At 48.9% G+C, this 24187-nt stretch overlaps 1 protein-coding gene across 2 annotated transcripts in view; it reads right to left on the bottom strand.

The window, feature by feature from the left end:
* LOC135387292 (uncharacterized) overlaps window positions 1-24187 on the bottom strand; it is a 143044-nt gene that overhangs the window by 39073 nt on the left and 79784 nt on the right. For both annotated transcript variants that reach the window (XM_064616559.1, XM_064616558.1), the window contains exon 12: window positions 11925-12038. In XM_064616559.1, the coding sequence (XP_064472629.1) occupies window positions 11925-12038 (114 nt within the window). The remainder of the gene's footprint in view (window positions 1-11924; window positions 12039-24187) is intronic.

Below are 24187 nucleotides of genomic sequence, written 5' to 3'. Positions count from 1 at the left end.
AAGGGCAAAATGACATACTGACAATTTGAAAGCTGCGCTCGCATAAGCGCCCACTGTAGAGCCGTGCATGCTGGTGATTTTCAAGTGCAGGAAAACCAGAAATCATTTATGCATGTTATTAATTAAGCATGTAATCAAGTAATCTGTTAAAATCAGGTTATTTGCGGTGCGTCGGTGGTTTCAGAGCGGGGATTTCTGGAATTTCTTAAACGCCCAAAAAAAACACCACAGTAACAGAACGAACAACGACTAACAAAATTTGATATATGATACATTATACAATCCCGCTGAAAATGGAACTTGGAGCAACTAGGCGGTCACGAAACCTACGTACGTACACGTACTTGGTGTGGCGGTAATCCGAGACGAAAGAGCGAGACAAAAGATGGACTGCTTCCTGTTGCCACAGGAGCATAAGCTTTTTTTCGCTATTTGAAAACCGTGAAATTCACTGACGTTCACTTTAGCACGCTACCAAACGCGTGCGAAACGCGACACGACTTCAATAGATGAACCCCCCCCCCCTCAACAAACACACACACACCCCAACAGCCACCACTGCAGTACCATACAAAATTATGAATGTCGACAACGACATAGCGCAGTGGACTTTCACAGACATCGCATACATGAAAATGGGCGCGTTATATGGGATTCGCGGCGTATCACCTTGCGAAGTCGCACGCATGACTGTGGATTTGCACGTGCTTTTGTAGATATTAATTGCTGTGGATAAACATTAATGACTGTAAAAATTTTGGATGGAAGTCTGCAAAATGGCACGTTACCTTCTGTACCGGCCTCACGCTCGCTGTACCTGGATGCTATATTTTCCTATCGACCTGTACACGCCGAGCGCTCAAAGTTTTTACGTTCAGGTCCGCGCGTCTTCAAGCCGGGCACGCTGAGAGCTGAGGCGCAAAATATTCCCTGGCAGAAATATTCCCCCCTGCATTACCGAAGGGAGTCCAAAAGCCACAAAATTTGAGACCGAGTAAAAGCGATAAATGCTGGTGCCCGACACACATTTTCACATATATCATTCATACACATATTCATTCGTCCTGCTGAAAGGACGGTGCACTTAGTGCTGACGGTGTTGGGTGACGGCAGTGTTTTACGTACCGCGGTACGTAAAACAGGAGTGCGTATCGGAGTGCGTATCGGCGATACTTTTTCCGTTACAAATTTATCGTAACGCGATATCTATCATTACCGATACCGATACTTTTTAGTGCCCCACCCTTTCTTCACCGACGATATTTCTCACTCTTGTTCATTGTCAATGGTCCTCCTAACCATCGACAAGAAGCCTGTGGACACACCTACATGCTCCTCAACCGGAATTATGGAATTATACCAAACACATGTACATTGTTTTTCGTTGAAACTGGAGGAAATAACCACGCTGTGTTCAAGAAAAGAACTGAGATCAATGAACAGAGGTCTTTGGCTGTGCGCTCTGGATTCCACTATAAGCTGCCGTGTCCCACTGAGTCACGCTCACATATACTGTGGCATTGTTAACTTCGGATAGGATTCCTTGGGCATTGGACTCCACGGTATGTGTGGGCCTGACACTAACGTAATTGCCACACTGGCCTCTGTCAGCTGCCGGTCAGAATCTCAACAAACTACCAAATTCCAGGTTTCGGTGCAGTACAACAATAACGAGAACAAGCCTTTCGAGCAGACTTTCTGCATGAAAGTCTTGTCTTGCTTTGCATAGGGATAGTTTCAAATGAATTGCCTCTTCCGAATGGCGAAATTGGCATGACTCTGCTTCACGCTGCTGGCTGGCACCAGGCGCTGGCACGCCGCGTTTGCTCAGGTACCAGAGCAGCGACACGTCCCCCCCCCCCCCGTCCGACTCACCTCTACTTGGATGAGGGTGACAGAGGGAGTGCTGACACATCCTTCCCCCTTTTCGTGGATCAGAAAGGCTCCAAATACCTCTATCTCGCTGGAATCTGAGGCTAATTGCTATGGAAGTCTTATGAAAGGAAGCCGAGCATCTACAATGGAACGCCAAATGACCCACGGAGGCAACCCTTTCAACAGCGTCGCATGCTCACGTTGCCTAGTGTTGACACCTTCCGATGTAAACCCTTCTACAGGACTAGGGAATTCTGTAAACCACACCTTGTCGGCACTCTACCCACCCTGTTTTTGTTTTTGATGTTGCGCACCTGTCTATTTAGCCAAGCTTCGGTAAGCCCTTACATTTGCGGGTAAGGCGTTCGGCCACAGTAATGAGCATATCCTCGGGATATCCCCTCACCCGCATTTTTTTCCAGCTGAGGATCCCCTGAACTGCATGTTTACACGGTTTTTCCAGCGCCGCCCCCGAGGCTGAAATGGCCTTAAACATAGGATAGAAAACCCAAGAAATGTGGTGGTGCTTGGCATTCATCATATTCTGTATCAAGACATCATACTGACCGAAATATATGTCAACTAGTATATAGAGCAAACCTATAGGGGTACCACATGTCTGCAAGAACAATTCCCCTTTCACTTCCACCACAATTGGAGTGATGCATACTCTTCATAACTCCAAAAAATTAGAAAGACTGACCCCTGTACTGTTCTGCAAAGTCACCGTCTCCGAACTCTCACTGTACTGCCTGAAGCGTAGGGGTCACAGAATAGGTCATCTACATCCACAGAAAACATCTCCAAGTTGGTTAGTTCTTCTAGATACTTGATGACAGGTGAGGAGTTCTGCACCTTTAAAGGGTTACCAATAGCCAACTTAGCCAAGTGGAGTTGCAGAAATCTTGACCAGCACAACTGCCAGGTCCCTCTTTCCGTTATAATCGCCTAAAAGGAATACCTTCTTTGTGGGTTGTCACACTTCGTGATCCTGGAAGCAAGGTTTTGAAGGCTTTCAGTTTCACAAACATGAAACGCACTTCTGTACGCCTTTCTTCCCCAGATGAAGCTTTCCTAAAATTATTCTTGATCGCTTCTCTGCTTTCCCCCTTATACATCCCTGTAGACACCACAACTCCTTAGACGTAGACGTAGATCCGGTTGGCATATGGTCAGGCCAACATTGGTCACCTCCTGTGCCCCTTGTAGCATGCAAGAATCAAAGGCTTCAGGCGAAGCCGCACTGGACCTCTGGTTTCTTCAATTTGGTTGGAGGCAAAACTTTTCCCATAACTTTTTTAGGTTTTCGGGAATTCCCAAGTTCATCACTGGCTATGGCTGCGGTTATCGAATAACTTGTTACGTGTAGGAGCAGATGTCGAAGTCTTCCACAGAGCCTCAGTAAATCCTCTATCCATTTTTCTGTGCAGGTTGAATTTTGAAAGTTTTCCACGCAGATTCTCGCTTCAGAAGGCAGTATGCACGTATCTTGAAAGCCTTTCGCAGGCAGATTCCTGCTGCAGAAGGCAGCACGCATGTAATCTTGAAAGCGTTTTCCACTCAGGTTCAGCGAAAACATCTCGCGAATGCCAGAAGTGGCAAGAATAAACACAGATATAAAGCCTGCAGATGCTACTGAATGAAGAAACATGAAGAACGGCGAATGAAGAAAAATATGGTCATGCGTAAACTGGACGTGAAAACTGCATACAGTTACTGCATACATACCCCTGCATGGAGTCCTCGAAGAGGAAGTCTATATGGAACAGCCACCTGACAGTAGTATGGAATCCGAAAGGGTCTGCAGTTAGGCAGGACGCGGTATCAGACACTACACTATACTACAAGATCTTCAATATAAGCGACTGGAAACGGACAGATGCGTGTACATTCTTGAGAACCAGAGTGACAGTCATACTAGTCGTCTACGTTGACGATACGTGACGAGTCGATGATAGCGAATAGTCACAATGTAATGAAGAGAGCAATTGAGGCAAATGGCGTGAGCACAAATACATTCTGGACATAGAAGTGATAAGCAAAGTATAGGAAGTTCAAGCCAGTCAACACCCCAATAGAAAGAGGACAACGCATGAAACATGGAGATAATACAGGTGACGATTGCAAGAATGATAATGACAGCAATATCGATGGACCAGCCATGAACTGCTTGAACCAATTCAACAACTGCTACAATCAATCCCACTGGAAAATGGCGAAATGCTGCAATTACATGCACTGCTTGTGGATCTCCGATAGTACACTCTTAAAAATGAACTTTACCGCATAGCATGTTCATAGCCAACCATAATGTGGAATGATATCGCTATTTGCACTGGTTTGTTGAAATAGGAGGCGTACGCTTCTTGTGACACTTACGTTGTGTCCAGTTTTCAACAAATACGGTCAGATAACGATATCATACGACGTTATGGTTGGCTAGGAGCGTGCTATGCACTTTTAAGAGTGTACGTTATACTGATGCAAGCTTGTACAAAGACGAAATCAAGGATTGCATATGTGTACACAATGTCGAAAGATTCTCGACGAACTGAAATGGTAACATCAGCTAGTCCTTGGAGGGAGAACACTGAACGCAAGCGGAAGTGCAAGCGAGATTTCCACTCAGATAGTTTAAGGACAGCGCGCCTGTCGGGCGGATCTTATGCCAGCTTATAGTAGTCGGACAAATACCGCCAGAGGCCACGAACCGTATTGCATGCTGTGCACAAACCGTTGGAAGTGATAACCTTATCATTCGTGGCAATTATTTGCTGATGGTTGGCAGTGCGGTATAGTGTCGGCTGCGTTGAGAAAAAGCAGTTTGTGGGCGCGCTCTACATTTCTCCAGGGTTGACGTCACAGTGACGTTCGTTTCGTTAGTTTCTGCGTCGAGAAAACCTAATGCAGTTCTCGCTTTACAGTTGTTCTGTTAAACGATATCTGGAAGCAATTATGAGTTTGGGCGTACAGCTTTTATTGTGCATACAACTTGGAGCACAAAGAAAGAGAAAAAACGAATGGTAACACTTTCTCAGCTGTGATGTGTTTCATCAGTTATCCACAACCGTGCTTCTCCCGCGTACTCTCAGGTCTATCGCCCTTTCAGATGCTATCTCTTTGAAACTGTTTGGCGTTCGCTCCACATAGCACGCTTCAAGTCATCGAAGACTCATGAGTCAACGTGTTCAACAAAAGGCCACAAGAAACTTACGATTGACTTTCGAGGAGACGAAGGGAGAAATTGTCACGGGAATGGTGTACAACTTGGGACAAAAGTTTACAGAACACGGCAATTGCGTAGTTCTTCTTCGGAGTGGCCTCCTGCTAGCCATCAGGAAGAGATCAAATAAGAAACGGGCCACCGGCTATTCTATCTATCTCTCAGTATGCGTGTCCGCACCTGTTTGCTGCTGGGATGTCGCTCCAATGGAGAAATGAGACATCCCGGTGTTCCGTGATCTTTTGTCCCAAGCTGTACAGTGAAATCTCACTGAACGGAAATCTCTTTGACGGAATTACTGCTTTAACGGAACAGCAGCCGCAAGGTTGTTTGGATTCCTAGTTATGCAGTGCAAAGGTTTTCCCATTAAACGGAACGAAAGTTTTTACACCTCTGGTTAAACGAAACGGTAAATGGAGCATTTCAAAATTTCGTCGCTATACACCGTAGCTGCTCAGAATATTTTATTTAACATAATTATCTAAGTACACAAGTTACTTCTCAAGTTACACTTTGCTTGTAAGTAACACCATAACAACGTAGATGTTCTGCGTGTGAACTATCGTTACAAGAATGTCACACTGCTAAAAGTATGTACAATCTACTGTTCGTATGTACACATATCAGGCAAAATTCGACTGAAAAATTGGTTGATTATTTACACTATTTACATAATCTGAATCCCTTGTTAGAAAACCAGGTTCCTCAGAGCAACGCGCCCATACTTTACGCACATATACCGATTGGACCACTGACGCAGGAATTCCTGCTCCCCTAGCGAAAAGAGGCGGTGCTCAAGGTAATCACGGAGCAAACACATAACAAGGGTAAGTCTCGGATGCATTGCTCGAATACGGCGATTCTGAGCTACAGCCCGACATCGGAACTTCCAGAGTACGAATGACACAATTATTATGATTAGGTGGTCAAAATTACTGCGAGCGCTCACTGCAACGTTACGCCTTACCGCGAAGCGCCGGCGCACTAAAGTCCACAATGTCGACACTACAACACACTCATGTAGAACATGTGTATTTGTTTCATTTGCACCACAATTAGGGCAAGTAGAATTCCTTGTAGTTCCCCATTTGACCAGCCGATCTTTTGTTGGAAGTATACCCCAGCAGGCTTTCCAGTGAAAGTCCGCAATCCCCTGCGGCAGTGCAATCGGGTCCCGTCTACCGCTGTGCGAGAACGTGACAGTGGTAGTCCCTTCTTGAGAGCATAGAGCCTCGCAAATTCGGGATACTTGAACTTTTTCTACATCTGTATCCGGAAGGTGATCTTGTACAAGCTTATATTGCCTGATAGTCCCTTTATAAAACTCTGGTGGATTTTCTGCTGTAGGATACATATTGCCAAGACCCCTGGGTACAAGTGTCCTGCGTGCTGGTCCCAGCCAGTACATGACCAGAGGGCGCGCCGGTGAATCCACTTGGTTTAATATACCTAAAGTGTTCCTCAATGCAAACAGAGAACTGTATGTCTTCACACATGGAAGGCTCCACCCACCCTCTGCTTTTGGCCTCCTCAACACATCGCGCGATAATAGGTGTTTCTGGTTCTTCCAGAAGAAGTTAAAGACTAACGTGTTCACCTTCGCAACGATCTTCGCCGGAGGAGTTATTATCCTTGCAGCATACCACAGTTTACTGCAAAATACGCATTTAATTAGATACGCACGGTCATGATAAGAGAGCTCAAAATTACTAGCAGTTTCCATCTGGCGTTCCAGTGTTTCCACAGCAGTTGTCCAGTTCCCCAGGGCAGCACCTGCCTGAGTGAACTTTATTCCGAGTATATTGACTACGTCTGTGTAGCCAATATCTTGTGGGAGTTTCTGAGAAACCGTTCACTGGCAAAGCTTTGGATTTGTTCATATTCAAAGCCGCTCCAGAAAGTTCACCATAAGTTTTGAAAGTGTCTAATGCTGCTGCTACACTTTCTGCACCGCGTAAAAAGAGAACAATGTCATCAGCATACGCTGAAACCTTAACATCACCTGGACCAGGAACAGGAAAACCAACAATATTTACATTATGTACAACTTGCCGGATAAAGGGCTCAAGTGCAATCACAAACAACATTGGGGAAAGAGGACACCCTTGCCTTACCCCTCTTGAAACTGGGAAAGTGCGTGTAATCTCGCCATTGATGCGGAGTTCCGATTCTAAGTTACAATAAAGGCATTTGAACCAATCAACAAATTGTAGCGGAAATCCAAAGCACTCCATGACAAAAAACAGGTAATCATGTTCTATCCTGTCGAATGCTTTGGATTGGTCCAGTGACAAAACTGCCCCCGATAAGCCCCGTGTGCGGGCATACGCCAGCAAATCCTTAAATAACGTTAGGGAGTGGAAGATGCTGCGGCCGGGGACAGAGCACGTCTGCAATGGACTGATAATATATGGCAACACATTGCGTAGACGACGAGACAAAACGGTGCTTAATATCTTCCTGTCCGCATTTAAGAGCGTTATCGGTCTCCAGCTACTCGGGTCTGCCTTATCACTAGATTTCTCCTTAGGTAGTAATATGATACGACCTTTTTTAAACAAGGCAGGGGTGCTCTCTGTCATTAGTATTTCATTAAACAACGACACTAGTTCATGGCCAAACGCTGGCCAGAACACCTTGAAAAACTCTACTGGGAGCCCGTCAGGGCCAGGAGCAGAGCCCACCTTCATAGCGTTTATAGCCTCATGGACCTCAACTAACGTTACTCTGCTAGTAAGAGCCTCTTTCAAATCTTCTGGCACTTGTGGAAGGCCAGTACAGAATTTTCTTGCCTCACTCAGAGGCCACTGTCCTCTGCGTTCGGATGTCAACAGGATCTCGTAGAACTTCCGAAACTGCTCTACTACCTCAGTTGGATCGTCAGTTGCAGAGCCATCACTCAATCGAGCCGCTTCAATTCGCTGTCCCGGGCTCCTCTGTATATCATTATTTCGTACATATCGCAGTACTTCTGCATCTTGCACAGGACTGTTCTTGTTCCGCACAATACCGGCTGTCTGCGTAAGAAATTTAAGCACTCTGCCATATTGTTGACGAAGATCATTGAGATTATCCTGTGCAAGAAGCGTAGCAGCTCCACCACGTCGTATAATTGCTATGTACTTCTTAATCCTTTGAAGTTGTCTGATGTATTTATCTTTCTTTTCTTGACCCGCTGTGACGCAGGCTTTTGCCCACTTTGTTTTCAGGCCATCCCATTGAGCCATGGTTGACCTGAGAACACTTATCGATTCCTGTATTGCATGAGATACTGACTCGACTGCTTCAGGTTCTCGCAGTAACGTCACATCTAGGCGCCATAATTTGCTCCGAGTGTTGCCTGTTCGGAATCCCTGTAGTTCAAACACTAGAGGTAGATGGTCCGACACGTGGCCCATATACCGAGGGAAGCTCAGCACCTTGCAGTCGGCGACTTTTCCAACCATCCCTTCGGATACATATGCTCTATCGAGCCTCGAGACCATGTACGGCCAAACGAATTGGGGTGTTTAACATCCCATACGTCTACCATGCGAAACTGCCTTACTAATTTTCGCAATTCCTTAGCTTGCCATCCAGGCCGCGGAGCTCCTGGCCCACGTGCGTCTTTGTGGGAGTCAAGCACACAGTTAAAGTCCCCCGCCAGAATAATAGGCGAAGCATCAAGCATAAACACATCTAAGTCACGAAAGAAACTGTTCGCTCCGCCATGCCTAGCTGGCCCATAGATATTAATAACACGGATCTTTTCCCCACCATAAAGAAAATCAAGGCAAATAACACGACCCTCAGTATCGCTACGGAAAGAGCATGTGCCTAATACGGCCTGACTAAGAACAACCGCACCGACACCTTGCGATCGCTTACTCGCTAGAGAAAAAAAAAACTTTCACATTATTACGCCTTTCAAAGTCGCGTATATCAGCCGTCTTAGAAAAGTTAGTCTCTGGCAGCAGTACAATGTCACAATTTTCAGAACGCGCCATTTGCAATACCGAGTGCTGCTTCGCCGGGTTTTTAAAACCCTGCACATTCAGTGTTAGGATCCTCAAAGCCATGAAAAGGCAGAAAATGAAACCTGTACTTTTAAGCTGAATGTTCATCACTGCTTGTGGAGAGGCTCACCATTTTTGTCTTTTTACTAGCCGCCGGTCCAGTACTAGTGAAAGATGACTCGCTGTCACTTAATAGAGTTGTTGATAGAAGTCGTTTTATGTCAGTAGTGTCACCACTTCGCTGCACCGCTGGACGTTTCGACGCGGACCGTGCTAATTGCTGCACCATAGGGTGACTCGTCGTGTCTTCATCAGGTCTGGGGGTCTTTGAATTGTCAAGAGCTCTACCCTCTCGTTCGCTCGTCAATGTTGTAGTTTCTTCCTTTTGGGCATCTTCAAGGTGCTCCACTGCATCCGCAGGAGATACAGTAGTGACGGCATTACCCTCTGCCTCGAACCGAATGCTCTCGCAACTCAGGTCCGTATATTGGTACTCCGAACCATCCTCAGTCATTGCCTGAGTCTCGGTTAGCTCGGTTTCGATATCAGTCTCATCAGACGGGTTCAATGCCGGAGGATCTTGTTGGCTAGCATGTTCCACGTCTTCAGGAGTGACTACCCTTGTTGCCTCGTTGCCTGCGTCTCCCGTTTTCGGTACGCCATTCTTTTCAAACTCATCACCAATATCAATGTCAGAGTCCAACGCCAGAGGATCTTGCTGGCTAGCATGTTCCACGTTTTTAGGACTGGCTGTGTCTTCGTGACTCTTGGAGGAAGTTCCCCGCATCACGACGGCTTCTGCGAACGTTTTTCGACGAGTGCAGTCCGCCGTAGCGTGATTCTTCTTGCACTTCTTACACCGAGACTCGCACTCAGACGTCTCATGTCCAAATGACGAGCATCTACCACAGAAAGGCTCTTTGCAGTCAGACCGGAAATGCCCTGATTTCTTGCACCTGCTGCATACCCGCTGAACACCAGGGTAGTCGCACATAACGCGATGACCCAGGACCCGCAGGAAATTGGGGACGGGATTCTCTTCTTTCATATGAATTTGTACGATGCGGTTACCGTTTCTCACAGTGGGTCTGTCTACCGTGAATGCACGTTCCAATTTGACAACTTCTCCGTACGGAGCAAGGGCGCGCAGCAGGTACTCATCCGGGACGAACCCTGGTAAGTGCATGCAAACTACCCGAACGAGACGGGGACCTAGCGACTCCAGAGGTGACTCTTTGCCGCAAATAACAATGCCACCCCGAGCAAAAAGCTGGCTCAGGGCAGCTGGCTTGAAGACGGTTACCTGGAAGAGGTTTCCGCCTTGATGCTGACACATGTAGATCTCATCTAAGCCGACTACTTCAGCAGCTGCATCGGTGACGCCGATCAGGGACGCTTCTACAGGTGCCCTGACGTTGAACGCCAAACCTTTCGTTGGGCAGAAGTTTGACGCTGCCATAATTGTAGATCCTTGACCAAGGCTCCGGCGGCCTGCCAGAACCCGGGCTTCGAGAGGAATATCACAACAGTACCACAGTAATCGAATGTTGAAATTTCGTAGGCGCTGGAGCACACAGAACACACCGTAGCTTGAGCTCTCCACTTCCGGTACGGCATCGAGAAAGAGTGCACATCATGCTGTTGATCTTCGAAGCAAGGTCGAAGCTGTCCACAATTTTGAGGGTGGTTGTCGCTTGCAATGAAGTAAAGGATGCCGAAAAGTATGCTAGCAAGAGCTTTAGTGAAAAGTATGCTGCGCCTTTAGTGCTTCATAGTTTGGACCGCAAAAAAACGGCCGACGGATACAGTGGCAACCCTACTCCGAAACCCAACGACCTGTACTCTTCTAATTCACTGTTCCAGGTTGGGGTGGGGTTGCGACGTTCGACATGCCGCCGCCAGTGGCGACGGTAATATTCTAATGACGCAGACATACCGACAAGCGACAAGACCCAGTGACATACACTCTTAGAAATGAACTTCACCACATAGCACGCTCCTTGCCAACCGTCATCCCGAGTGGCAACGTTCTCGCCCCTGATTTCCTGAAAACGGGAGGAGGAGCCTATTTTGTGCAATTATGCACGGCACAAAATAGGCTCCTCCTCCCGTTTTCAACAAATCAGGGGCGAGAACGTTGTCAGTCGGGATGATGGTTGGCTAGGAGCGTGCTATGTGGTGAAGTTCATTTTTAAGAGTGTACACGCCTGGTCCCTTCGAGTTTTCTCCACCTCACTTCCCGCTGAGCTTGTGTCTTCCCGAGCTAACAACTCACCCATCGCTGCTTCGGACTAAGTTTCTCGTCTGCGCAGTACAATGAACGCCCTCCGACCAGCTTCTACTCGACCCTCACACTATTCCAAGACCGACCAACACCCGGACCTGGAGTTGTTTTAGTCAGGACTGACGCAACCCGGAAGCCACCCACACCGGTCCTTACAAAGTTCTTCGACGACCCATTCCACACCGACCCAGTGCTGCATTAATGGTCACGAGGACATTGTGACAACCGAGCGCCTGAAAACAGCCTACATCGATAACCAACTCATCCACTCGATGTCTGTCCTCGCTGTTTCCCTCCCCACTTCTTATCCGCCTCCTCCAACGTCTACAACCCGTCACGTCGCCTGGTTCTCCACCCTATTGAGATATCACTCGTCCACCAGTCACTCGCTAGGGAGGAGCACTGTGGCGGCAATATTGTCAGGACCACTAGCGCCGAAGCACACGTGCAAGACAAATCGAAATCTCGCGAGCTCCGATTCTCCTGCTGAGCAGTTGCGTACTTTGTCTGTCTCCTCGCAACAGTACATTGCAAGCCTGATACTTACGGGCCCTTGTTGGTGGTGGCGGTTTTTTCAGCGGCATCGTTGTGGTTGTTCTGGATGAGGTCAAGGTGTGTGAGTTCAGGGTCGTCGAATTCGTTGTGCGTAGGTCAGGTTCAGCTGTAAAACACAAAACGTAAGCGTAAAAACTGGATTCAAAATGCACTTTGGCAGTTGGCACATATGAAATGCGATAGCATTGTACTAGATAGCAAAACGCACACATACAAAATTGTCACAACCACTACAATATGTTTCCCGTACTCCGTTCTTATCAGGGATTGCAACCAAAACTGAACCCGAACACAATACCGCTTAACCGGAACCGAACTGAAACTGAATCGAAATAAATTTAAGCTGTTACCGGCTCGCTAAACGATTCAGACCTAATGTGAACTGTGACGGATCGGAAGTGAGATTTACACGGCGGATTGAGCCGCGGTCTCAAACAAATACGAAACCGAAACTGAAGAAAGGAAAACAGCCACCCAAGTGCGCGAGGTATTTCCTCCTCGGTGTTATTTCGAACATTCAGTTGCGTTAGACCTTTTTGGCTACTTTAGGTTTCTTTCTGTCACCACCACCTCCAGCACCGCCTTGTACTCGAACTTCGTCATCCAGCAACCCCCAAATTTTTCTTTTTGGTTTTCAGTTTTCAATAACGGCCAGTCTCTGAGCAAGTTATAACAAGGTGTGTGCGATGAGTGAACATAGAGTGTGTATTACAGCATAGACGACATTCAGTTCATTCAGTGACATCACAAGAAGGCCGGTTTGAGCTATATTTTGCTGTGCTGGGCAAGAAGCGGGAAAAACGCGTCGGGAAGACGATAGTGCCTGTGAAAGTCTACTGCACTATGTCCTTGTCGATTTTCGGGAAATATGTTAGCAGATGTTAGTGTTAGGTCTTAGATGTTACTAAGTGGAGAGTGGTATGACTTCTAGTCGTAATAGGCGAAAATGGAGGAAAGGGGAGCTTTACAAACTAACACATTACTATCTGTTTATGTTTTTCACGTACTAGGACTGTGCATCTACAAGCCTAGTAGCAAGTTACACCAGTCTCAAGCAACAAGCCTGTTACCCGGTAGATGGACAAGCTGTTCCGAATGTCTACACTTTCGGGTCGGGCATACCTTGATCCTTTCGTGCTAGGTTGTCTGTAGTAAACCACACAGTAGATCATTTTACACCTTTATTTGCTCAAAAAAGGTGTATTCTTATAAAAACACCATTTTCTATTCTGCAAAGGGTGCAAGAAGAGCATTGCTAAAGGTGTAATATCGACATACACCACGTTTTATTCAATGTCGACCATTAAGGGTGTAAAATGGGGCGTTGAAACAGGTGTTTACCGTCTAATACACCTTTTTTACACCGCATTTGAATTGGGAATATAGGCTACTGAGGGTGCAAGAAGTCTCTTCAAGGCTCGGCACTCATGTTGGTCCCACAGTGTTACCAGCCCCCCACAGCTCTCGCAAAATCCGTATCAAATTGCGTGTTACTGCGCACGGAGCAATCCGTGCCTCTCTATTGGTCGGACGCCACAAACGTGTCCGGATTGGTTGCCAGAATTTGAAAACGGCACTTCGCGCTTCCTCGCCTGCGTGCTGCGTTCTCCTTCGGCGGTTTCATTTGAAATCTGAACGGTGGGCGCCGCGTTGGCGGTGTCTTTCGTTGGGAGGCAAGTGCGTTCGCCGATCGCCGTTTTATCCGTGTATTATGGTGCCTTTGATCGTGTTGTACTGTTTGTCGCCACAAGCATCGGTCTACGGAGAGCCAATCGGATTTCAAACTGAAGTGTTGTCGTGAATTCTGGCTCGATGAACATGTTCGAGCGCCGTCAGATCTGCATAGCGGTGACAAGAAAATACGATTCATGAAGCAGCATTTTATGTTTGACGTGTAGCAGGCAAGGACATGATGATCAAGCGACTGTGCGCAAGTACGTGACAGTTGTTCGTTGCTGGGAATAAGCTGTTTCGATATGCGTAGTTTGCAAGTTTGAACTTTGTTCCAGTGCTACGCAATGGACTCAGTACGCTCAGTGCATGTATATGTGTCAACCGGCCGATTGTGTCAGTATAATTATCAGTATAAAATTTGTTCATTACGACACTTTTCACAGTTGTTTGGGAATCACGGAATAACTTTACGACGTGCATGAAAGCTAGTAGACTTAGAGGTGAGAGGTAGCCGGTACAGGCCAATATGGAAAGCAGAAGTCAGCAACAGTCAGAACCGGTCGGGCTGCGAGCCGGACGGAAAGACTTCTGATTGGAGGATTGAGGAAGCAATCGCTGCACTCTCATTGGTCGTGTGCCCAGTGTTGTGTGAATTTACCTATACTATGGGCTCTATGGGGAGTTGTGGAGAGCTGGTGTTGCCAAGCTAACGAGGCGTGACTGCGACGCATTGCGCTCCGGTTTAGGTTCTACGATGGAACCACGGCTGGTAGTCTGCCGTGTTCAGGGTGGTGCTTGCCATAGAAGCAAGAACGTCGAACTGTATGTCTCGGCCACTGGTCTCGGCATGCTCCCGCGGAAGCTTGTATTACACTAGCTATTTGCGAGGGATATTTGTCAGCAAACAATTCCATCATAAAAGGTGTTTTCAATAGACTACTCCACTTTTAAGGGTGTTTTTGTTTTCAAACGCCCATTATAACAGTGTTTATTAGGAATACACTTAACTAAAGGGTGCATTAGAAAGCACCCATCATTTGAGTATAAAGGCAACACCAAAAAGGTGTGCGCCATGGGACAAGCTATTTACACGAAAAAAGTGTAAAAAAGTTTACTGTTCACAAAAACGTGTTTGCGTACGGAAGGGATTTGTGTATGAAATCCTCTTCCGCTTGCATGATCTCACAGTTGATCAGTGATTCAATCTTGTGGCTCGACGAGTGGTGTAGCTACATCAGCACCCTTCAGCTTCAGCACCAGGTTTGTTTCCTGAGCAAACCAACTGCCTGACACTGCATGCGCAGTGTCTTTTTCCTGGTTCGGCGTCTGAGGCTTCCATGTTTTCGGTATGTCTTGATGTCAGAATCCCCTCGAAGTATGCTGTATTCCCCTGCGAGCACCTATTGACTACTGAAAGTAGGATACCAATAGATGGTCCATATTCGGTATTGCTCGACATGTGGCTGATGACGGTGGCCAGTTTCTGTACATGTACATGAAGCTCTCCATGTATGGTGACCTACATTACCCACAGCTGCTGATGAAGCTGCAGACACTGTTTGACAAAAAGCCTCAGCCACCTAGCCATGTAATGCCACCTCAACTGCCGTATAGCACGTTCTGACGGAAGCATTCACACCCACTCAATCTTGTTGCAGGTTGCCAGCCTGCCAGCATACTTCTGGACCCAGTCTTCGTCTCATTGGACTGCACGTAGACTCCAAAATGAGCCAAATAATCTCTTCAATATATCGGAGGGTAGATCGTGCACAAAGTTCCTTGGTTTCTCTGTTTGCTCACGCAGCGCTCATCGCTTGAAAATGCTAAGCCGGCCTTCCCAAAGGGGCAAAAGGGTTGAAAGACTCCTTGAGTATTATGTGGCCTGTGCCTTTACACAGGCATTGTGGAAACTTGTGAAACCAGCACTTCCCAATGACCGACTGCCAGGAACCAATGTTGGCTGCGCGACACTACGTGCAGAAGAAATCGTGCATACATTTCTTCTCACGAAAAAAGAAAGAAAATAAAACAAGAAAGCTTCAGCTTCAGCAGAAAGCTTGTTGCCTGGTTGAACGGTGAACACCGATGCTTCCGGTCTTTTTCTTAAGTTCTCGTGTCACTTTAATTTTGATCTGGCGATATTTCACAAAGTCAGTAAGTCACCCAGTCTGAGGAGCTGTTCTTTCTGGTGGTTATTTGCAGGAGAATGACAGGCATATCCTGTAACCTTTCGGACATGACCACCGCGTCCTGAATGCGGCGACTAATTGCTTCCGAGAGAGCCCCGGGGACCGGTGTGTAAGTCTTAGCAATCGCCGCTGCCTAATATAGCGGACTTAACAGGACGGATGAGGGAACGCAGACACACAACATCAGCAACACTGCGCGCTCAGAACCGGTCTTCTGTACGTGGAAGCGACCGTCAAAGGGTTTCTGAATTTCATCTTGATGATGCAGAAAAATATGGGCATGGAGAGTACGAGAAAGACGACGTGTCTCTGTTTTGCCCCACCATATACGGCAAGACTCAAGTCAAATATCCGTTCTGAATTTCACAGCCCGTAAAAGAGTGACGCATAAGCAGCTGCCGGTTCTACAGCGCGTTTATTACGCGCATTAAGGGGAACGTCGTCCCGTTGAAAGGGACGATCTAGTACCCATGCCCCTTTTAAGAAGTGTACCATTCGAATGTCCATTGTTGAAAATGGAAATTTTCAGCCCCAGCCCCCATTTCTCTCTATAGTCGCGTTTACAAGGGCGCATACGTCGACTGAAAGCAACAGGCGACTGATCGTAAAGATCGACTTGGGACAGTTTACATGGCAGGAAGCGATGCGCCTTGGTCCGCCGGGCAATTCAGTCGACTCAGTCGATGACAGCGCCGCCAAGGCACTAAAGTAGTCACTTTGCAATTGCATACTGTTTTATCAGTGTGTTACTTCCTTTACTGCACCTATTAACATTAAAGCCTTCTACCAACGGCCCAGTCAATAAATCTACACCTGGAACGAGTCTTGTTTTGGCTGCATTGCATGCTAGTCTGGCAACATCCCTATACTCACCCCCCACAAGCACCATCGCACCATCCATCCGTCGCCATATTTATGTTGCGAGCGGAGAACGGCGGCAGATGCGGTTGTGACATAGCGAAAACCGTCGGCACAGTCGACTTGCCCGGTTTACATGGCAAAGGCGAGACGACACCAGTCGTCTGATCTACGCCAACGTAGCGACTTATTTCTGCTGCGTTGACGTCCCCTTTAGGTCGATGTAGGCGGGTTTACATGGAGAGGGGAGATCGACCTATCTCGCCCAGTCGACTTATGTCGCCTTCATGTAAACGCGCCTGATGAGCGTATTCAAGGAGCAATTTCGGGACGAGTTCCTCCTCGCAGCTTGCAGCACGAACGCAGCATAGTGACGAGAGCCTTTTGGAATACATTAGGGCGATTCAGGAACTGTATCGAAGAGCGTACCCTCTCGTAGACGAAAAAGAGAAGGTGGCACGCGTTATCCGACAGTGCCACCCTCGGTTCAAGCCATATTTACGGGGTCGAAGGTTTACTTCCGTGTCGGAGTTAGCTACAGAAGCGCACAGCATTCAGGCAGACTTGCTAGCTGAACTGCGTTACCGCCCACCCCCTAGACCGGAGGAGACTCTGGAGTCTAGTTGTGCATGGGGCGGACCGGTACAGGCAACGGAGCTGCATCCCCGTTGGCCTGCAGGACCGAATAGCGGACCGTCGGCAGGTCCTTCACACCGCTCACTCGATCCTTCTGCGCACGAGCAAAGGAACCGAGCGAGGCTTGTTGAGAAGGCTTCGAGCGCAGGACAGAGCGATAGCGAACGTCGCCGAACGTCAGGATACCTGCGCAACGACAGGACTGAGGGATCAACCCCACCGCGCTTTAATGGACTAAACGTTGGGAGACCGCGTTGTTACGGTTGCGGGGAACACGGACACATCCGTCGAGACTGCCCGCATTGTACATCGGCCACCCCCGAAAGAACCCCCCAGGGAAACTCGGAACGCCGACGGCGGTAACCGCAGATTACGCAACCCCGTCGTCGGCCGGAGCGAACATTGATGAGAGGCAAGTTACTTCTAACCGTGCTATCTTTTCTGATAATACAGTGGCCTCGGTCCCACTTATGTGCCGATTGCAAGATGACATCTGCAACATTGGACCATTCATCGTGGTGCGCGTTCTGGGCAAAGACGCTGCAGGTTTGGTGGACACCGGAGCAGCGATCGGTGACACCATCCACGATTGTGCCGGGGGCTAAACATCTCTGTACGGACGGCCAGGACTCGTCTAAGGCTCGCCTCTGATGCGGTTGTACCTGCCGGTGGCGCGGTAGGCCTTACCTTGACTGTCGATGGACATCGGGTCACACAACGCTTCGTTTACCTTCCTGGACTGGCAGGAGCAATGATCCTGGGACGTGCCTTCATTATCCAGATGGGACCTGCCCTGGACTTGCGTCGCGGAGGCTACCAGCATGCATACAGCAGTACTTTCTACCCATTCTTGGAGTGGAAACCCCTGGCGAGGACCAACGCCGGACTCGTGAGGGAACCCAGGACGACTACTCAAAGCGAAACAGGGAACCGACTGGCAACAGCGATGAACCTAAGCAGCAAGCCGCTGGAGTACTTCGCGGTGCTGAGCCATTACTGCCCGTTGGAACACAGAATCATCACGGAACAGAATACCGAAGGCTTGTAGTTGCAACTGCTGCCTTCGGTGAGGGTCTGCGAGGATGTCCAGGAACCTCAGAGCAACGAGAGAAATGCTGGAGGAAGCATTGCTACCCTTTTCTCGGATGTTTACAGAAAAACCAGGTTTGATCGACGTCTTGGAACACGGCATAGACACCGGCGACGCGAGGCCTTGGAGATGCAACCCGCGGCCGCTCAGCGTTCACAAGCGCAAGTTGCTCGATGCTGCGGTGAACGAAATGATCGAGACGGTGCTGTGAGACCCTCGCGCAGCCCGTGGGACTTTCCGGTGGTACTCGCTCCGAACGAAGATGGAACCGCAAGATTATGCGTGGACTATCGCTGGTTGAAGGAGGTGACGTTGAGAGATTCCTATCCGTTTCACTCTATAGACTCCCTCGTACACGCTGGAGTGTACGAGGTGTACGAGTGTATCTTGGACTGCGGTCGAGGATTCCTGCAGATACCGATAGTACCTAATGATGTTGAAAAGACAGCCTTTACCTGTCATAGGGGACTGTTTGAGTTGGTTCGGCTTCCCTTCGCACTGTCCAATTCCCTGGCTAGTTTTCAGCGAATGATGGACGAGGTGCTTGGCGATGCGAAGTACAACTTCGGCATGGGTTATATGGATGACGTAATAATTTTTTTCACGTTCATTCCAGGAACACCCTTCACACCTGAAAGTGTATGTTGGGACGTATGCAAGCTGCTGGGTTGACGGTCAGTCCTCGAAAGATGCAGTTGGCGACTAACCGCATCGACCTGCTCGGGTTGACAGTGGAGTCCGGCACGGTCAGGCCGAACGAAGACAAGCTGAAGGCTATCCTAGACTACCCTCGCCCGCAGGATGTAAAGAGCTTGCAGCGCTTCCTTGGTATGATTGGATTTTATAGACAATACATACCGCGGTGTTCAGACATGACGCAGCCATTAACCTGGCTATTGCGGAAAGGTGCGCGCTGGTCGTGGGGAGAAGGCACAGGAGAGTGCATTCTCTGCCCAGACGGAAGCGATAGCGCAGATCACCTGTCTATCTCCCAGATCTTAATCGCCCATTTGTAATGCAGACAGACGCGAGCGATTATGGGCTGGGCGCAGTGTTGTTACAACAGCACGATGGTGAACTTCGTCCAGTGGCATTTGCAAGCCGCACGCTGACATCACCTTAACGAAATTACACCGTGACGAAGAAGAGTGCCTAGCTATCATGTTCGCACTGAATAAGTTTGACATGTATCTGGATGGTGCGAAATTTGCAATCCAGACTGACCATCAGGCACCCGCCTGGCTGAGTAGATTGAAAAATACCGCCGGGAGACTTGCACGTTGGAGTCTGACGTTGCAACGGTACGACTTCGATCGAATATCGGAGGGGGACCTCTAACAAAGTGGCAGATGCGCTGTCCCGAGCACCTCTGCACCTGGAGGACGTCGTTACCACGCAGGAGCTCGTAGCCGCGGTTGGACAAGCCGGAACGGACAGAGAGCTGGCGTGGGGACACATCGTCAGCCGGAAGGACATCGTGGAAGCCCAGAGGACGGACTGACTCTCTCAGCGTGTAGTAAGGTGGCTGGAGCCTATGGGGCCAGCTGACGCCGGAGACGCTGAAGAGAGGTTCGACTCCTATCAGCTGAGCGAGGACGGTCTTCTGGTGAGGTACATCCTCCAGGCGGACGACGAGGAGATCGGTGGCAACCCTTTCCGGATCGTAGTGCCACGAAAGGTACTTAAGTTATTCCTCAGATATTTCCATGACTCTGCTTTGGCAGGTCACGGTAGCGGCAGCGACTTATTCTAAATTATGTCGTATCGCAACGTGGCCAGTCATGAGACAGGATGTTTTGCGGTTTACTCGCAGCTGTCCAGTGTGTCAGAAGTCGAAACCTAGGGGCGGACAGCCGCCAGGATTGCTGCAACCGATTGTCAGTCACGAGCCTTGGCAGATAGTCGCATGTGACGTAATGGGGCCATACCCCAGAAGTCCCCGTGGTAACCAATACATGTTATTCATTACGGATCACTTCACGAAGTGGGTTGAGCTCTATCCCCTGCGGAAGTTGGTGTCAGCTTGGATCTGGGATCGACTGCTCGATGTCTTTTCGCGGTTCGGATTCCCGGACCAGCTTATCACGGATAACGCCTCGTACTTTACAAGTAAGGTGTTCGTCAACACATGCTCGGCATTGAGTATTCGACATAAGAAGACGTCCCCCTATCACCCTCAGGCAAACATAACTGAGCGGTTCAATAGGAATATCAAAATGATGATGGTAACGCTTACCACCAGGCATAAGGATTGGGACGCGCGTCTAACAGAGATTGGCTTCGCCACTCGTACGACAGAAAATAGGTCTACTGGGTTCAGTTTTGGACGGGAAATAGTATTTCCACTCGAAAACACGCTACGAACACTGAGGGAACAACCCCGTCGCCCGTATGCACGATATGCGTAAGACATTCGCAACCGTCTTTCAACTGCATTTCGTTGTGCACGTGAGAATCTTGTGGGCGCATGACTGGACCAATCATCCCAGTACAACAAGGGTCGACGCCAGGTAACATACCGCGTAGGAGACTTAGTCCTGAAGTAGACGCATCCACTTAGCGACGCGGCGAAGGGCTTCTCTCGCGGACCGATATGACGGGCCTTACCGGGTGAGTGCGCAACTTACTCCCGTTACTTATAGACTTGAACGTTGCAGTGCAAGCGAAGTGTCCGGCCCAGTTCACATCACAGACCTCAAGGAATTCATCGATCGCATCTTGGAGCAGGACGAACGGCAAGAGGACTCCGGCACAAGTTCGTCGCGACCCCAACCTTTTCAACAACCCATCGACACGGAGTCTCAACCCGCGGAAGATAGGACATCCCTGGGCGGGTTACCGGGGTTCCCTCGTTATAACCTTCGCCCCCGTAAACCTCCAAGGCGATGTTTTCTTTGTTTTTTATGGAGATGCGGCATTTCTCTACCCGCCGTCCTGCGGCCCCTCGTAGCCGTAGGACCACGGACGGCTACAGCCAGTCTACGTCAGTGTCTTCGTCAAGGAAAACTTCTCGGCAACTGCAGCACCTGTGCTCCGTGTGCGGAGTACCATGCACTCATCCACCCGCCAACCCACTGTTCCGGCGTTCTCCATTCCCAGCGTCTACAGCAGCAGCATCCTCCGTCGGGGACACTTCACGGTACCCCTCCAGCCGAGGACTCGCCGGCACCCGGCACCACAAACTTGGCCGCGGCTATCCTTGTTGTGAATCGATAGAAAGTCACTCGAAGTGGGACTTACGGAACTGCGCTGCTCGTGGGTGGACTCTCGAGCACCGATGTATTTCGTATATGCAGAAGCAAGGATGATAAAGTCCAAGCACACTCCTTTAATTTAACATGTCGTCTATCCAACTATATGCCTAAATTCCCGAATGTCACTCAAAAAGACCCATGTTCCTTCGTCACCAAAACGTCAACGTCGCTTTCGTTCTCTTCCTCTTTCTCGCGGTTCCTTAGAAAACTACGGAAAGAAATATTTCCGCAACATCGGAACTTTCCGAACGTTCCGGAACCCCCCGAGATGAGTGAATTAAACAACTCATCTCTCCGCACATTCTAAAGGGAACAGTAACTGCACTGGTCGACGGGTTACGTGTCCGGAGGGTAGCCTTATAGTACAGGAGCGAACTCGCCCGTCCCTGCCTTTATGCAACTCGGCTACTCTGACCAACTTCCACAGATGACGAGGGACCTTGTCTTCATGCAAGAGTGCGATGTCCCCGTTGTGTATGCAGTCCTGCTGGTGTCTCCCTTCAGGCGAGAAAGTATGCGCGGACCTCAATTCCAATAAGTATTCCCGTTTCCATCGTTGCCAAAATTGGTCGGCCATTTTCTGGAGATGTCTCCATCGGTCTCGCAGTATGCCGCAATTCGACAGAGGTCTTTGTATAGGAGGCAACGCGGGTAGAGCTGTAAGCGTGCGTCCAATGAGAAGATGCGCGGGAGTCAACGCAGTCGGTTCGTCTGGGGTCGAAGGTAGGAAAGTGAGGGGGCGAGAATTACAAACGGCCTCGGTCTCGTGTAGAAGGGTAGTTAGTTCTTCGAAGGTGAGCCGCTGACGTCCGATAACTCTTCGAAGACTCTGTTTAACCGTTCTGACCATTCTTTCCCACCAACCTCCCCACCAAGCCGCACGCTCTGTAATGTATTTCCAATGCACGCGATTGGTGGAGGCGAAGTCTTGGGTTGTCTGACATCTGATGACATCCCATAACTTGCGCATGTCACGGTCTGCTCTCTTAAACGTGAGGGCGTTATCGGTATAGACCGTCGATGGCAGTCCTCGACGTGAGATGAACCGTCGGAATGCCATGACGAAGGAGGTGGACGTGAGATCAGAAACCAACTCTAGGTGAATGGCTCTCGTCGTGGCGCAGGTAAAGAGTGCTATGTATGACTTTACGGACGTATCACCAATCTTTACGTAAACTGGGCCTGCGAAGTCTATACCAGTTACAGAAAATGGGTGACTGCGAAGTACGCGGTCTGCTGGAAGAGGTGCAGTCGGTGCCGTTGCACTCTTTACATGGAAACGTGCGCATGATTTGCAGGTTAGCATAATGTGTTTCACCAGTTGTCTAGCTCGCGTAATCCACCACCTTTGTCGGAGTTCTGTTAGAGTTGCTTGTACTCCTCCATGCAGAATTCGGCGGTGAGCTGATTCGGCGATGAGTCTAGTTAGGGTGTGTTCTTTGGGCAGAAGAACAGGGTGCTTAATGTCTTCAGGGTCGTCGGTGTACTGGAGCCTTCCAGTAAGTCGTAAAAGGCCCGTTTCATCCAGAAACGGTTTGAGCTGATACAATTTTGATGTCTTTGGGAGATCCAAACCTTGAGTGAGTGCGTGGACTTCTTCCAGGTAGGACTCGTGTTGGGCCTGTTTAACCCATACCAGCTCGGCCTTCTCCATCTCCTCTGTTATAAGCGGACCCTCGACTTGATTCGTTCGTTGACAGTTTGCAACAAAACGCAGGATCCAGGCGGTGACTCGTAAAGTTCGTGTGTAGTTGCTATACTTGTTCAGCTCGAACAATGGGGGTTTCGTCGTGGCCGTGTGGACTACAACGACAGCTTTTGCCGCCTTCTCTTCTTCGAGTACTTGTAGGTCCGTTGTTGCCGTCCGGGTACCTGCTGGCGGCCATAATGACTGTGCTTCAGCTAGCCAACTTGGTCCTAGAAACCACAGCCGGGACTCAGCCATGGCAGAAACGGTAAGACCTCTTGTCAAGGCGTCAGCTGGGTTGGATACGCCCGGACAGTGTCGCCAATGTGATGGATCGCTTTTTTCTTGTATTTCCATCACTCGGTTCTTGACGAAGGGTTTCCATTTGCTGGCATTTCCCTTTATCCAACAAAGTACAATGCTGGAGTCTGTCCAGTATGTGGCCACATCCGTTATCGTTGGTAAGGAGTCGCACACTAGTTTGGCGATACGCACTCCTATCACAGCTCCCATCAGTTCCAGCCGTGGAAGCGTAAGTTTCTTGAGGGGCGCTACACGACTTTTCGCAAACACTAGTCCCACTTTAATGTTTCCTTTTGCGTCAACCACTCTCAAGAAAGCGCAGGCTCCATAGGCTTGCGGACTTGCATCGGAAAAAATGTGAAGTTCTGTGGAATAGTCGCTTTCTTCACCAGGTAGCAAACACCGCTCCAGGGAAATACTGTGAAGCTTCGGTAGATCAGCACACCAGGAGTCCCATTCTTTAGATATGTCCGCTGGCAACGGAGCGTCCCAGTCGAGGCCTCTTTCCCATAGCCGTTGAAATAAAATCTTTACTCTTATCGTGTATGGAGAAAGAAAGCCAAG

The sequence above is a fragment of the Ornithodoros turicata genome, chromosome 3, assembly GCF_037126465.1.
Source record: "Ornithodoros turicata isolate Travis chromosome 3, ASM3712646v1, whole genome shotgun sequence".
Taxonomy (NCBI): domain Eukaryota; kingdom Metazoa; phylum Arthropoda; class Arachnida; order Ixodida; family Argasidae; genus Ornithodoros; species Ornithodoros turicata.
The sequence above is the reverse complement of the archived record's forward strand: the minus strand, read 5'-3'. Positions and strand labels throughout refer to the sequence as shown.